The following is a 15,544-nucleotide window of genomic DNA, read 5'->3' as shown; positions in this document are numbered from 1 at the left end:
TTTATTCTGGGCTCTCTTTTTTGAAAAAGGAATAATATACAATATAAATCACAGTGAATACATCAGATCACTAAGGGCCTTAATAGATGAGCACTTTATGTCTGTTCCTATTTATATTGCTTTGCATATTTTAGTTTAAGAATTCCTGCTATTCAAGCTTCTTTCTGGGAAAAGAACTATAAGAGTGTATACTTCATAAGGATCAATTGTGATATGCTGTAAGTACGGCCTTCTTCCCTACTTCACATCTATATGGCCAACAAGATCAACATTTAGCTAAAGACATAAGCTTCTATGTTGTTAGAAATCTGAAACTTAACTGCACAAGACTGGTCCCTATTATACTCTGTATCACTTATTTGGGCTAATTGATGACTAAATGGAACTGGCTATTTGTTGACAACATTTCATCCTTAGGGATTAGATTTACTGCAGGGTGATTGATCTGAATTAAAGCATCTACCAAAACAAATGTTCTAACCTAACAGATCAAACAAATTTGGTAAACTTTTAGATTAAATACATTGAAGTAACATTAAATTTAAAAGCACTGTGTTACACTGTTTAAAAGCAATGTGGTTTTAATGTTGCTTATTATATAATTCAGGAACTGAAAAGATGGAATAAAATTTAAAACAGTATTAAAATTATGTCTGTGGGCTAGCATTCCTTGTTGGAAATATTAAAATAAAAGAAACAGGAACATACGAAGATTTATACAATGATTTTCTAAAATTAGATAAATTTGAATAATTTCTATCAGTAATTACACTTTCAATATGCTCTGGTTAAAGTATTAGCAAATCTACTACAACCTAATACCTTGATCAATACTAAGACAGCATTCATACAACAATAAACAAATGGTGTGTTTTAGGTTTCTTAATTTATCCAAATCCAATTTCTATAGATGAGATTTCATTTAGCACAGCTTGCAGAAGCACATCTTTGCTATCCACGAATGATGCCTTGGCTCACCTAGAAAGAAAACAGATTATCTTGCATTGCATGATGAAATAAAGAAAAAAGAAAAAAGAAGGGAAGGAGGAAGAAAGGGATAGAGGAAGGGAGGAAGAGAGGGAAGTATGAAAGGAAAGAAGGAATCAGAAAAGAAATAAAAGAAGGAAGGAAGGTAAGGTAGATGGAAGGAAGGAAATTGCCTATAATTTCTGTTTTTCTATCCTGAACACTTATATTTATATTCAGGAACATATCCTGAAATAAAATATGTTAATAAAATATTATTGTCTTATAAACCAGGCCCCAGGTAAATATATTTTAATTGCACATATTATTAACATAGTCTGCTTTATATTACTGCCAGGAAAACCAAAAGTTTTCAACAAGATGAATTAGGTTTGAAATCAATGTATTTCTGTAAATTTCAAGAAGCTGAATTATTTTTAAAGGAGCTCACAACTGCAGTTTTAGGGTCAAATGTTTAAATGTTTGCTGAAATATCATTTCAACTATAGAATAAAAATTTTATTTCTCAGACAACTTGGATGATTATTATTGCAGTCTAAAAACTATCACTTGCTTTAAATTAATTTGATTATCAAACTAATTGGAGCATTGTGCCTTAGTTAACAACATCTAAACACATTTATATTAGTGATGTGACCATGCATAGTAACTCCCACTCCTACTGGCAAAACCTCAAAAGCCTGATTTGGTTTAGTTAAACCAATAGTCAATATTGTATTACATATACTATATATAATAATATATTAGCTTAGAACTTTACATCATTTAAAAGGTATTAGGTTGATGCTTAAATCTTTCCCTTTGGGTAAATTTTTTTAAAATATTGATATTGTTAAATACAAGTAGAAAGAGCCTGAATATTTTTACTACTGAAATTGTTCTTCCTACTTCTAGAACATTTTTTTAGCAATAACCACAAGAAGTGTGTTCTCGATGGCTATGATGGATGGGCTGCTCACACATTCCACATTTTTTCTGCTTCATGCATCATCATCAGCCATCTCCAACACTCCAGTCCTGAATCTGTCCTACTTTCTGTTACCTGATTTTTGCTGGTGATTCATGAGCCAGAATAGTAAAAGGAAAAAAAAATCCACCATAGCTTTCACAATGTCGTATCCTCTGGAAACTGTGAGAAATCTGGTTTTGTTCATCAGATTCATGCAAATGCAATATTGATTGACAATGATGTATATAGATCTACACACATAATGTGCTATATAAAAACCACTAAAATGTTCTATTAATGGCAGAATGCATACTGATTATAAATTACTTTAGAATGACGTGGAAATACTTATCTGAATGCTTTTGTTTTGTACTTTCAAGCTCTCTCATCACTACTGTTTTCAGCTGAAGCTATATTTATGTGTACTGTCCCTAGTGCACCGAGAAGTAAAATTCTTAATTTTCCAAGCCAATAAGGTGATAAAAGCTCAAGGTCTCTCATTAACACTTGGATAAAAACTGTAAATGTCGCACTAAGTTTTTTACCATCATGAGTGCAAAGATGAGGTGCAAGAACACTTTCTATTATATCCTAGAGAATGGGAATCAAGTTTTAATCACTGCACAAAACAGTTAACAGGAAGTTAACCAGCAAATGACTAAACTGAAATATTTTTGTGATAGCATTTGTCAGAGTCAGAAACAACCAGACCTTAAAGAACCAAAGAAAGAAAGCCTAATGGCCTTAAAAATCTCAAAAAAGGGAGTTGCCAAGTTCATGATGTTGTCTCAGTGCTTCTATTACTAGACATCAAAGTTATTCTCACAGATTTCGGGAATGTATAAACGTGAAGAAAGTAGAACGGAGTCTAAGCCAGAAACTTCAATCTAGGATTCACCTGTGAGACAAAACTCTTTGCTAATGAATTATTCCAAAGAGAAGGCACAGCTGAGGGAGACCCTAACCTATCAGACAAGACCTCCAGGTTCACTAGCAAGGTCAGAGTAACAAGAATGCTCAGGTCTAAAGTTGCTTTGCCAACCTTAATGGACTGCAGGCACTCACCTGGTTATACAGCTTGAACCAATAAAGAGATCACAATGGCATGATGAATAAGGTAGAATGCTCTGGAGACCAGGTGAACATCCACTGCTCCAGGCCTCTTAATTGTGACCTATATGCACACTCCAACCCAATTACAAATGGGTCATCCCATTCTATTCAGTGCCAGAGAGCAGTGATGTCAATGGAAAAATACCACAGATGAAGTTCAAAACACATTGTATTCAAATATAACCAATTCACCAAGTCAATCTTACTGTTTTATATAAATTCTAAAAATATGATTTGAATAATGACATTTTTAAAACATTTTATCAATGTTTAAAAAACTTCAACTTCACCTTTCAAAAAAGCCATTTTAGTTTTTCTGTGCTTTGGTACCCCTTTGCTCTCTGTATACGCAAATGAGTTGGTATCAGCCATGTGAAGTTAGAACTAAAGCAAAAGGATGTTTAGAGGATTTACCAAGAAAAAGACTTTTTGAAAAGAATAATATATGAGATGATATTCTTGACCTGTGCTTGAATGGGAAAATGATTTTTTTGTTTTCATTTTCTATATGCTATTTAAACAACTGGTCTGTTCATTAAAAATGATGTAATAAATATATATTAGTCATTTAGAATTGTAGAGACAAAACTATGTAAGGTCAATATCCATTAAAGTAGAAGGCTGCCTGCAGTCAACTTGGTAACTGGTGTTTTGCATGGGCACGGAAATGTTCGAAGGAATTATAAATAAGTGATAATATTCTAGGTGAAAATGGTAAGAATGATGCATTTATGATTTAAATTCACTTTCTTTTTTACAAGGAATAATAAATATATTAAAGCAGTTATAAGTTTAGATACAGAAGTACCTGCATTGGTTCAAAGACAGCTTTCCAAAGCTTATCATTTAAAAACCCCAAATTTTGTTTTTTTCTTCTAACAAAAGTGGTTAAACTTACTTTCCAGAGAAATACTCCTCTTATGTGGTAAACAGAGGTAACTAAGCCACCAAGTAATGTTTCTAGTTTTGCAGGCCTTTCATTTGAATGACTAGATATTTTGAAATTAGTTTTTAGACATTGAGAAGTAGACAGTCATATTTTCACCGTTCAACAAAGCCCTCCTAGGCTACCTATTTCAGGTATCTTCCTCTTTCATGTTCAGTTTTAAGAATTTTGCTTCTTAAATGCTCATACTTCAAAAAAATTCACTCTCTTATCAAAATCTTTCTTACTAAACAAGCACCTCTGTCAGAAGTGTCTTAATTTCTTATCACAGAATTTTATCCACACAAGGAGCAATAAATAATTCATGTCATTGCCTCTTTGTTGTGTGTCCCTGAACTGCACGGAGCTGGAAGGCTGACAGCTGTGTCAGGACAAGCACCAAAGATCTGACATGACAAGTGACTAACAAGTTTCTTTCAGTTCATAGCGAAAGAAGACAATGGCCCAAAGTGCAGGAAGAAATCCCGAAACAAAATAAAACTGCTTCTTTCTTTTTACCTAAGTGTCTGCGATGAGCTTGTTTCCGACCCACAAGCCCTGGTCATTTTATAGGCCTGCCCAGCCCCCTTTATTCCTTACGCTCGCTTGGCCATTTACGCCTGGCCACGGATCAATATGAGAAATTCTTGGAGAAATACGATGTCTCCATGACAACCAAGCCACAAATTCTCAGTGGAAGGCAGTGAGACCAGTAGTGAACTCTCCAGAGGTTTCTAGGCCTATAAGGCAAGACGTCTTAAAATGCAGAAATGGACAGAGGAAAAAGCCAGAGTAATTCATTCTTTATTACCAGTTTAATGATGTCCAACGTATAGAACAGTATTCACTTTTTAAGTTAAGATTCTTTATCTGTGCCTATATTTTCTAAATAATCTTTCTGTTCTGATAATCTTTCTGTTCATCCCCTCTTTTGTTTATAACAGTCAGATAGACTATATTATATTAGAATTGCACTACAATTCCACTCATATTGAGGGACAATAAAAATTTATTTGACTTTTGAAATGGTATAAAGTGGATCTATTCTTGCCCAAACAGTGAACACTTAGGTAAAAACGACCCACACATTTAACTGCCTGACAGAATGGTTGATAGAAAACTGATCATTAAGACAGTTTAAGAACCAAGTCAAAAGAAGGCAATTTAAGTCAAAACAAAAAGTAATTTTAAATTAATTTTATTTTAGAAATGTAATGCTACCACTACCCTCTCCCTTTTAGAGGGGGACTGATCTAACATTTGTCTTTTAGCTATAATGGCAGGGGATAGGTTTAATGTGCTGATTAAAAATTTCTGTCATTGCTAAAGTTGCCATTTCGCAGGTCGGCGGGAAAGCAGAGTGTGGTTGAAAGCAGACAGACGCAGCAGTCCATCTTTTAAGGAATCTTCGTGTAGTGGAGGGACTGAAATACAATGCCATTGCTGCTCGGCCTATTGGGGTTCCGAGATGACTTAGGGGACCTGACATAGATTGCAGGCTGCACCTTTCACTGAAAATTAAATCTCAGTAGCTCTCCTCGGGGAAGGATCAGGGGACTGTTTGCAGCTGCCCCCTGTCAGCAAAGGCTACAAGATTTGGAAATCTCTTAACTAAGCTGACAGGCCACAGAGAGGATGAATCAAAAATCTGATACATGGATGGGAGAGAGTAGAGAGTACACAGAAGCCAGAGAAAATAGGAAAGAAAAATGTTAACTCTTTCTTTCATGATAATAAGGTATCTTTTAGCACCTTACAGCTTTGCGGTGATCCAGGAATGTGCATTCAACTTTCACAAGATTTTTTTCTTTTAAATAGTTAGTTGTTAAGATTAGGCATGATTCAAAACACAACAAAAACGGAAACAAAAATCCAGCTTAAGTATTCCTGGCCATATTTTTCCAGTACATTTCTGTCTATTCTTTCTACAAAGAAAATACAAACATAAGTAACTGGGACCTTGAGTAAATTTTATCACGTGAGGAAGGGTTATTATTTTCTTTCTTTTTATTTTCCTAAACAGTTGACAACATCCATTAGTCCATTATTGTTTTGCTAAAATCCTCTCACCCCAGTTGAGTCCCATTTGTACTTAGAAAGGTAAATAGATTGTAAGGATGACAATTTGTGTCTCTTTTCTCTCTAACTCTCCATTTCCTATTGATCCCATTATTTGAAATATTTAAAATGTTGCCATTTCTTCAGTTTCCAATCTCTGCCTCTATTAACCAGGTTAGTCTAAAATTGATGATAATGAACTAATAGTGTCAGCTTCCCTTTTCAGTCATAAAGCCTTTGTACTTCCTCCAACTGAATTCTCGATGAAAGAGGAAAAGATAACAGCTCCACACCATGACCCCTGGAGGTGACCATTAATTTGACAGTGCAGCTGCTAAGAGAAAACAGCATTACAATGTCTGTCCTCTCTCGCCACCCCCTCCAAGGCCCCCAAAGCTGTGTCAAATTTATCATTTTATACTTGACTATGTTTAAATGGCTTTCACCTGGACTCTCAGAGTCTTTCACGACACATCTGTCAGGCATGTCCTCAGTGTCTTGGAAGTTTGCCGAGTTTGAGTTGCTGTCATGCTTGACCAGACTGGCTGAAGCTATTAAAGAAAGAGAGAGAGAGAGAGAGAGAGAGAGAGAAGAAAGAGTGATGAAAAAGTAGTAATAAACACCATTAAACATTTCTTTTCAGTTCCACAGCTATTTCCAGGGACACACGATGTAAACACAAACAATAAATTGAAATAAAATGTATCCTCTAAGTATGTATTGGCAGACATGTAATTAGTTGAAAAATCTATAGATGAGACTTTATCTTAGAAGAAAAATAAGTTCATGGCATCAGCTTAAAAGCTACAAAGTAACAAAGTGATCCTTTCGAAATAGAAACCGTATTTTTAATGCATAAATCTAAAACAATATAGTCAATTAACGGCAACAGGACACAGAGAAAAGAACATCAGGCTAGTCAATTAGAAAGACCAGCGCCACACTGGGGCAATGGTTCCTTGTGTCACACAAATCACAGCTGATGAACACTTTTCATGCATTTTGGTTCTCCATCAAATTTAAAAACTATGGTACCAACTACCTTTAAAAATCCCTATAAAGATAAATTTTAAAATATAGAATGCATACACTGCACATGATACTGAAGACGGTTGGTATTTTCAATGGTAGGTCTCTGTGATACTTGCCATGAGATGTTATTTTCTGAGTAGGAATTATAAACAGAAACAGAAGCTATCACAGGAATCTAAAATTTTCTTTAAGCCCATTACAACCACTAGTTCTGTCAGAGAAAGCATAGACTCAACTTTCTACATTTTTCCACAAGTTGCAACACTTGGCCTAAATTATCTCCATATATAACATATTTCCATATAGCATTTGTTCCAGGAATCCTTGCACAGGAAAAGTGGACACTGTCTTCATAAAAAAAAACAAAACAAAAAACAGAACGGTGAATAATAAAACAAAGCAAGCCTGCAATAATATAAACTATGTCATACTTACTTGTCTGAAGCCAAATAAGCATGTATATTACTGACTGCACTGGAATTTTATCTTTCACAAATTGCTGCGGTTAACGCTACCACTGTCTCCTCGGGTCTTGATAACACACATGGCATATTATTTATAAGCCATAAATGCAATAAAAATATAAACATATTTAGAAGTCATACATGAAATAATATGTTTGTTGGCACAGGGGAATGGCCTGTGACACTGTTCCTGAACCTTCATTAGGAGATGGGAGAGCAAGCAGGGAGGCTGAAGGCTGTGTTCTTTCACACTTTCTGTAGGTGCCACAAGGGAGCTGCCCAGGTCCAAAGCAACCTCAGTGGGGCTCACAACTCCCACACCCCTCATCTTGTTTTCGTGGAGGGTGCATAGCATTGTCGATGGTAACCTGAGGCTCACATGTGCATATTTTCAAGGAGACTAGTAACATACTTCTGGTCCAAATATTCTCTTCAGTTTCACCAACCTCAGAACAGACAGTACTCTTCTGTTCTGTGGAAAGGTGAGCATAGAGTTTGGATTCACTGCATCGCTAAACCCTTTTGTTTGGGAAAAAAATATGAGAAAAATATATGAAAGTCTGATTTTAAATAAAGAAACCTGACTGTGTTGGACATTGGAATTTTCTGGAAAAAAAAAAGTAAGTAGGTACTATGTCTGTTTTATTCACTTCTGTATGCCCTGAGCCATAGAAAATACAGTATTCTGGAAGGATCTGTGGAATGAATGAATGACGAAATGAGTGAAGCAAAGGTACCATGCTAGATGTCCTCCTGATCCAAGAGGATATGTGCTTTGAACTATTATCAATTGATCTGTTCAGTTTCTTGTTTAGGACCACATGAGATGAAGGATGCTTATTTGTAAAATGGTGGTGTGGGTTAGTCTGTGACCTGAAAGGAGAAACTAGACCTGTATGGCCTAAGTAGTTATTGGTATAATAAATTAATACTTAATTTAATTTTCCTCAATTTAGAGCATACTTACAGATTATTTTTTTAATCCAAAGATTTTTATGAATGTTTCAGGGAAAAAATTAAGTGCATCAAAATTGCAGAATATTGTAACATTGGTCAAGATTTCTTGGCCTGCTTTAGTAATTTTTATCTCTATATATCTTGTTAATTTCCTGAAATACTTATATTGGTGTTTAAAATAGGGAATCAATCACATAGTGAAATCTATTCCTAATAGCCAATAAGGTAGAATATGTGTTTATTTGGGCAAATACATCACACATCTCACAGATTGTTCTTTCATAATTTAAAATGTTTACCCATTCATTTATTCATTCCCCTAACAAGACTCTGTTCTGGACAGAGGGGTCTCAAAGAGGAAGAGAGCATGGTATTAGAACTAGAAAGAAATATCTACAACCACTTTTAGTGGCAATAAAGTGGCCCAAGATGAGCTGACACGCCTAGCCATTCGACAAAGCTAGAAAGTCAGGTGTCGTTTTTAGCCGCATGATCTCCAAGCCACATTAAACTCCAACGAGCGCCATGCAGCCATTTGTGTCTTTGCCACTGATGGGGAAGGGTGTGGTTTGTGGATACAGGAGAGTGGAGAGAACCATTCTTTAGATATTTTGTTTAATTACATTTTAGCTTTCAAATTTAAGATTGAACCAGAGTTGCCATTTTTACTGGGTAGTTTACGGAGTATCCAATATAATTTACTGCCAAAGAAATACCTGCATTCCGTCAGTTGGGACCAACAGGCATTGAAAAGGTTAATTACTGCCATTCTACCCTCTTTTTTTGTTTGATAGGTGAATCTTTGCAATTGTTCTTTTGGGTGTTTCCTGTGATGTTTTATCATTAATCTCTGGCATGATGTGTGACCAAGGTTTCTCTAATGAATCATTTCAAAAATGTTGAAATCAACAAATATTGATTTAGTGCTTATTGTGGGCTGAGCTTGTGCTAGACCATGTGAGGGGTAAAAAAGTGAAGGCACTTTTAATGTGCCCTCATACAACTTGTGATCTGGTTGAAATATAATTAAAAGTAAAGAGTAGGAGCATTAGAGAGAATATTTCAAGAGTGACATGGTTTTTAGGAATGCAGAGGTAATTCCCATGCAAGTAGGTAGTCCACAAGTAAAATTTGAATTAAGTCTTCTTGACAGGAAAAACAGCTAGCCCAAAGGAGCTCATTCAGGCAAAAAAAAAGAAGTTGTGAACCTGGTCAGACATGACCAAAGAAATACACTAGCCCAGTTCCACAAATGTATTTGTTAACAGAATGTTGCTGCCTATTTTTTGTATGTATTTTTAATGAATTTTCCTTACATGTCTCTTTGAGCTTTTTCTGAATTGCTGTTGTGGCTAATTCTTCTCACCTGTAAAAGTTAGTTATAGACAGATTTTTCCTAGCCCTAGATAGTCAATAATTTGATCTTTACTGATGGTGGGCCCATTTATCACAGTAAGTTGTCCTTTCACTATACATATTGACTTTTATTTATCAATACCAAAGTCCATTTGTAGCTCATCACTAAAGTTCTTGGATATTTTCAGTAGTTTTTGAAGATGCATTTTAGAGCTTGGCAGAGAGATACTTTTGATGTCAATATAGTGCAAATGGTTGCTGGGCTCATCCTTAACTTAAAATCAACTGTTTATTTCCTCTGTAATGGATTCTGAAATAGTCTGCATTTGAGGGGCGAGGGACAAAAAAGACAAACTCTTCTTGACAGTTCTACCACTGAAAGATGTAAGGCTCTTCCATTTACTCATCACACATCTCAAAATATTGACAACTGGAAGGCCAGTGTTCTAAATATCTTTGTAATATCTCTGGAAGCTATTCCAGAGATAGAGGGGGAAGTGCATGCACTTTGCATGGATGTGTTTGACTATAGCATGTGTTTAATGAATGTAATTCTTCTAGATCCTAAACCAATGAATGGTTCAGGTGTAGACAATATGAAATCAGTAGTTTTTAAACCACATTTAAGAATACCTAATGAGGAAACCCAGAAGATTGCATGACAAAGATTCGATAGAAGGATTTACTATTAATGAGATGACAGGGTGATCAGCGGTTACACCCCTTCACCTCTTCCTTGTCTCTATGTTGGTTTTGGTTAACCTCTAAAAATTTGCTCTGTCCTTTTCAAATCATTTGCAAACAGATGGCCTTAACTCTTAAATGTGGCTAGGCCTAGGCAGCAAATGCCCTCAAAAGATGATGGTTGCTGACAAAAATCTCCAACTCCTTCCACAAATAGCAACTTTGTCCTTTCAAATCAGGCCAATATGTAGTATATACAGAGCCCTTGTTAAAAATCCATATCATCTACAGTGTGAACCAAATCTGCAGTCCAAATAATGTTTTCAATACAATGACTTATATATGATTTAAAAATAGATTCCATCCATCATATGAATGGACCTTTTTGGAAGTATTGTAGATATTGATAGGAAAATCATTAATAAAAACACATAACAGTTTGAAATATTGGTCAATAGATTGGAATAAATCACTATAGTAGCAGATAAAATCAGACAAAAATCTTGATCACACCTTAAGAATAATATAGAGTTTGCAGAGGTCAGGAAAGACTAAAAGACTGCTCAGATTTGTGAAATATGCAATCAAAAAGAAGCCATAGTCCCAAGTTCAAATCTACTAGCTCAATGTGGTGGCCATATTGATTGATAATTCAGATCTCTTCTCAAACTGAAAGAATGATATGAAGTCAACTAAATATGAAGTCAACTAAAAAAAATAAATCTTTTCAGAGACAAGAAAAAAATATGTTAAACTCAAGTAGAAGTAAATATTAATGTATTCCTCACAGATCACGAAAGACTGCAATAGATTTTAAATTAGATGGAGGTACAATCAGTGAAAAGACTAAGTGATAACAACAAATTTGTAAACGAAGAGGATGTCATTTGAACAGACCCCAAATTCAGTTTACAAAATGGCTCTCTCTGGGCTGATGTCTTATCAGGAAAACATATTTAGCTAAAGAGCTGTGTACATATAACCCCTACTTAAAAAATACCTGCACAGAGATAAGCAATAGGACCCCTTGATTCTATTTGAATAGCAATAGCTACATCCTGCATCAGATTTCAATCTTACTTTGTCTTTAGCCTATATTAGAAACTGGGGAAAAAATCATATAAAGATGCCCAAAATTAAATAAAGTATTTCATGTTTCTTTAAAACTAAGTAAGAATTATTTTATGAATAAGTTCATCATGCTGAGTTAACACTAGACTTGTATATTTTTGCAATCTTTCTGCAGTTGTAATCTGACATCAAAAATTGTTTTCTGGATGACATTTCCTAGTATACATTGCTTTAAGAATGACATATTTTTTAATTGATAAAGAAATAAACTTCCCAAAGTGCTGTGAAGAGTAACTTATTTTGGTATCCTTACTAGATATATAGAATTGAAGTTATTGTATTTAAATATTTGGGGGTATATATATCTCACAGAATCAAATTATTGACTGTTTAGCCTAAGGAAAAAAATATGTCTAGGGTTAACTTCTATAGATGAGATGAATGGCTAGATCCCCAACTAATTTAGCAGAAGACAAATATGAATGAGAAAGAGGTATTAATTGTTTACTAAATCTTTTAGAACATTGCTTAATTCCCTTCAGATACAGAAATTCTTCTGTTATCCAGGATGTTTGAACAATGGACTGCTTTGGCAAGGCTGATAAACAAGCAACTACAATACATTGCTTGCCTAATAGGAGTCACAAGGCAGGTACTCGAGTACTTATGAAATGACTGAGTGAAACTGCAAAAAGGGATTTCTAAGAATTTGAAGGGCAATGATTAATTTTACTTGTAGTTTAAGGGATAAATCCTAAGGTCAGACCTAGTATTTATAGCTCAAACATACCCAAATACCCCCCAAATCTATTATTAATGTTGACAGTCTACAAAATGAGGGAGAACCTACTTGCCTTATTCCTGAATGAAGAATAAAATTCCTCATTGTGAAGCACCCAAATATATGCATTAATTTAAACAAAAATGAGTATCAATAATTTTATGATAAACTTCTAAGTTTCGAGGGGAGGGGAGATGGTTGTGCTCTAACTGAGCTCAATTAATAGGACCCAGAACTGTTTTTTAATTCCACTTCTACTCCCAACAGTGTGACCTTGATCATATCATTTAACTTGCCTGGAATTTTATTAATAAAAGGAGACAGTTGGACTGGACAACTTCCTTGACATCTTCTGGCTCTGAGACTCAAATATTCTGCCAGTTCAGAATCCAACACCAACCAGCCACTCAACATATCACTAAACAGGATAACAAGAGCTAAGTGGCTACTACACTAGCCTTGTAAATAATAAGGACTCCTGAGGCCCTTTCTGAATTAAGTACGATTGTTATTTCCCTACAAGTGGCAATGTCCAATCTCACTGAGGAACAGAAGAAATCAGGGCAGCTTCAGAGAGATACATGGGTAGCTGCAATGCCAGCATGAAAAAGCTTTATGGAGAGATGACTCAGAAAGGACTGAGGCCACAGTATGGCTACTCATGAGAACAAACAAGGTGAATCCTTGGCATAGAAAGAGGTATCCATTACATGTTTACCAACAGTGCAAAAAAAAAAATCTTTAAAACTAAAACTTACCTTTTTTAGAATCACATTTATGCTATTAATTCCTTTAAACAACCCCTCTCTTCAAAATAAGTTTGGCAACTACAAACTTCAGTATAAGAAAAATCACCCAAAACTAAATTAATTTGGTCCATGGAATAATTGCAAGAAACACAATTGCAGTGAAAAAGCTCTGGCCTGGATGTCGGATGGTCTGGATATCAGACGGTCTAGATGTTGGAGGTCTAATTCAGGGGTGTCCAACCCATGGCCCACAGGCCACATGCGACCTAGGATGGCTACGAATGTGGCCCAACACAAAATCATAAATATACTTAAAACCTTTTTATTGCTCATCAGTTTTCATTAGTGTTCGTGTTTTTAATGTGTGGCCCAAGACAACTCTTCTTCTTCTTCCAGTGTGGCCCAGAGATGCCTGACTCCATCTTGGCTTCAGGGTTCTAGGCTTTAAGAAGTTCTTAATTATTGTTCGTCAAATAAATGGTCAGGTATATGGACAGGTGTGGTGTTCTGTGGAATTGTATTTTTCTTAGGTCAAATCTTTTAAAACAAGAATCAGTGGAGTCTGAACTGTTTCTATTCCTTTTATATGTAAAGATGGAGCCCACAATGTCATTTGTCTTAGTCAAGCCTGGCATGACAATCAACTGTAATCAAATTATTTAAACTCTCAGATTGAAACATACTGTTGAGACATATTGGATGAAGGATGGAGAGACTATGACAAAGGAAATGTGTAAGTTGAGAAGTAGAAAGGGAGAGTAACAAGGAATGATGCAACTCTTTCTCTTCTTTTTGCTTTATTTTCTCACCTTCCAAAAGGGTAATTGTCAGAGTCATCAATGAGAAGTTTGCTTGAATTTCTACATGTGCTTTTTTAGAGTACCATTTGCTTTGCAAAGAGTGGTCTAAGGAGAGGACATGAGTAGATGAGAAACTTCCTCCCTTTTTTTAAACATCAAATCAAAATAATTTCTACTACTTCACTCCCTGGGCATTTTGTACCACATTAGTCCTTGAGTTTGAGTAAATTCATAGTGGGAAAAAACTCAGGAAAACATTACTTATGTCATTTTTATACTTATCTGTAATTTGGTAGAGAATTTCTAGATGCAAGAAATAAACCTTCAGATCAGCAAACTCAATCCCTTAAGCATAGAGATAATTATCAAGACAAAGAGATTCAGGAACATCTTATCTGAAAGGACCCCTTCATCACTAAAAGTAAGTATTGGTGATAAATGAGTTCTAAGAATGTACAGAAATTAACTCCCATACTCTTCATGTAGTTTAAGTTTTCTGCAAAAGCATTTGACTTTTCTCATAAGGGCCAAATCCTATGGTAATATAGAAATGTATTAATTTTACTGTTTGAGAAGTTGAAAACTGAAACAGGTTCCCAAGAAGAAAACAAATAGATCCTCATGTATCAATAAATTGAAGAACAGTCAGTAAAGGGAGAATCCTAGGAAGAATTGATAGTAAACTTCCCAGCCTGTATTTGAAAAGTTAGAAGAAAGTCAGGAAAACAAGAGATCCTTCAATCAAAAGAGCATCAAGCTAGCATTTAAGATGAGAGATAAAGATGATTTATACATAAACTTAAGATAAGGACTCACTGCAAAGGACAATTTAAACCACAGAAAAGTCTGCAGTTATCCATAAGAAAAAGAATACCAAAAACATTTTCCTCTTGAATTAGAGGAAGAAGAAACTGTCATATGGCACTACCATTGGAATTCCTAAGAGCAGCAACTTTTTCATAGGCCGAACCTAAGATGACACCATCAGAGAATGGTTGGCAGGCAGTCTCAAATCCCCAGCTAATAGCTGTCTCTATCCTCTATCGGGGGGTGGGGGGGGGGGGGGGGTGGGAAACCTTTGTCTCAGACGGTTAGTCAAGTGTCAGAGCTCTTTTATCTCCTAGATAGGAAATGGAAAATAAGAAAATCAAATTATCTAGACTATGCTTTTGTTTTCTAGTTCTTTGCCACATCACATTAAGAAGGAGGCAAGGAAGAAAAAGGTCTAAGTTACCTGTATCATTAGGCATGGTTACTCTGAATGTGATTTATTTTTATTTGAATAGTATCAAAATGACATGTTAGTGTACTTGCTGAAATTGAATGAAAGACATGCTTGGATGCTAATAATGTGATCTATCCCTGCATTATAATGTAATCAGCAGCAAGCATCACTCTTTTGTATTACACATCCAACACCTGCACCTGTGCTGAACACAGAAAGCATAGGTGGTCTGTTAGAATTGTGCTTCTTTTGGTCATTCATATAAAATGCAGTGACTCATTTCGAAGTACTAATTTTGCTGGGGGAATATATAATCAAAAATGCCTTCTCAACTCCTTAAGCTGTGTCCCTGTGTAACAGTCAGTATTTGTACTAATATCTCTTAAGAGATGG

The 15,544-nt window shown here is 35.3% G+C and overlaps 1 protein-coding gene across 1 annotated transcript in view; it reads right to left on the bottom strand.

Annotated features, from left to right (window-relative positions):
• Positions 1-922: 922 nt before the first annotated feature.
• Positions 923-15,544, bottom strand: part of WDR72 (WD repeat domain 72) — a 176,890-nt gene continuing 162,268 nt past the window's right edge. The window contains exons 18-19 of the mRNA XM_054564693.1: positions 6,479-6,583; positions 923-978 (exon numbers count right to left, since the gene is read on the bottom strand). Of these exons, the coding sequence (XP_054420668.1) occupies positions 923-978; positions 6,479-6,583 (161 nt within the window). The remainder of the gene's footprint in view (positions 979-6,478; positions 6,584-15,544) is intronic.

This window comes from Pteronotus mesoamericanus, unplaced genomic scaffold (assembly GCF_021234165.1).
Source record: "Pteronotus mesoamericanus isolate MK-2021 breed Mesoamerican mustached bat unplaced genomic scaffold, CSHL_Meso_final contig_164, whole genome shotgun sequence".
Lineage (NCBI taxonomy): Eukaryota > Metazoa > Chordata > Mammalia > Chiroptera > Mormoopidae > Pteronotus > Pteronotus mesoamericanus.
The sequence above is the reverse complement of the archived record's forward strand: the minus strand, read 5'-3'. Positions and strand labels throughout refer to the sequence as shown.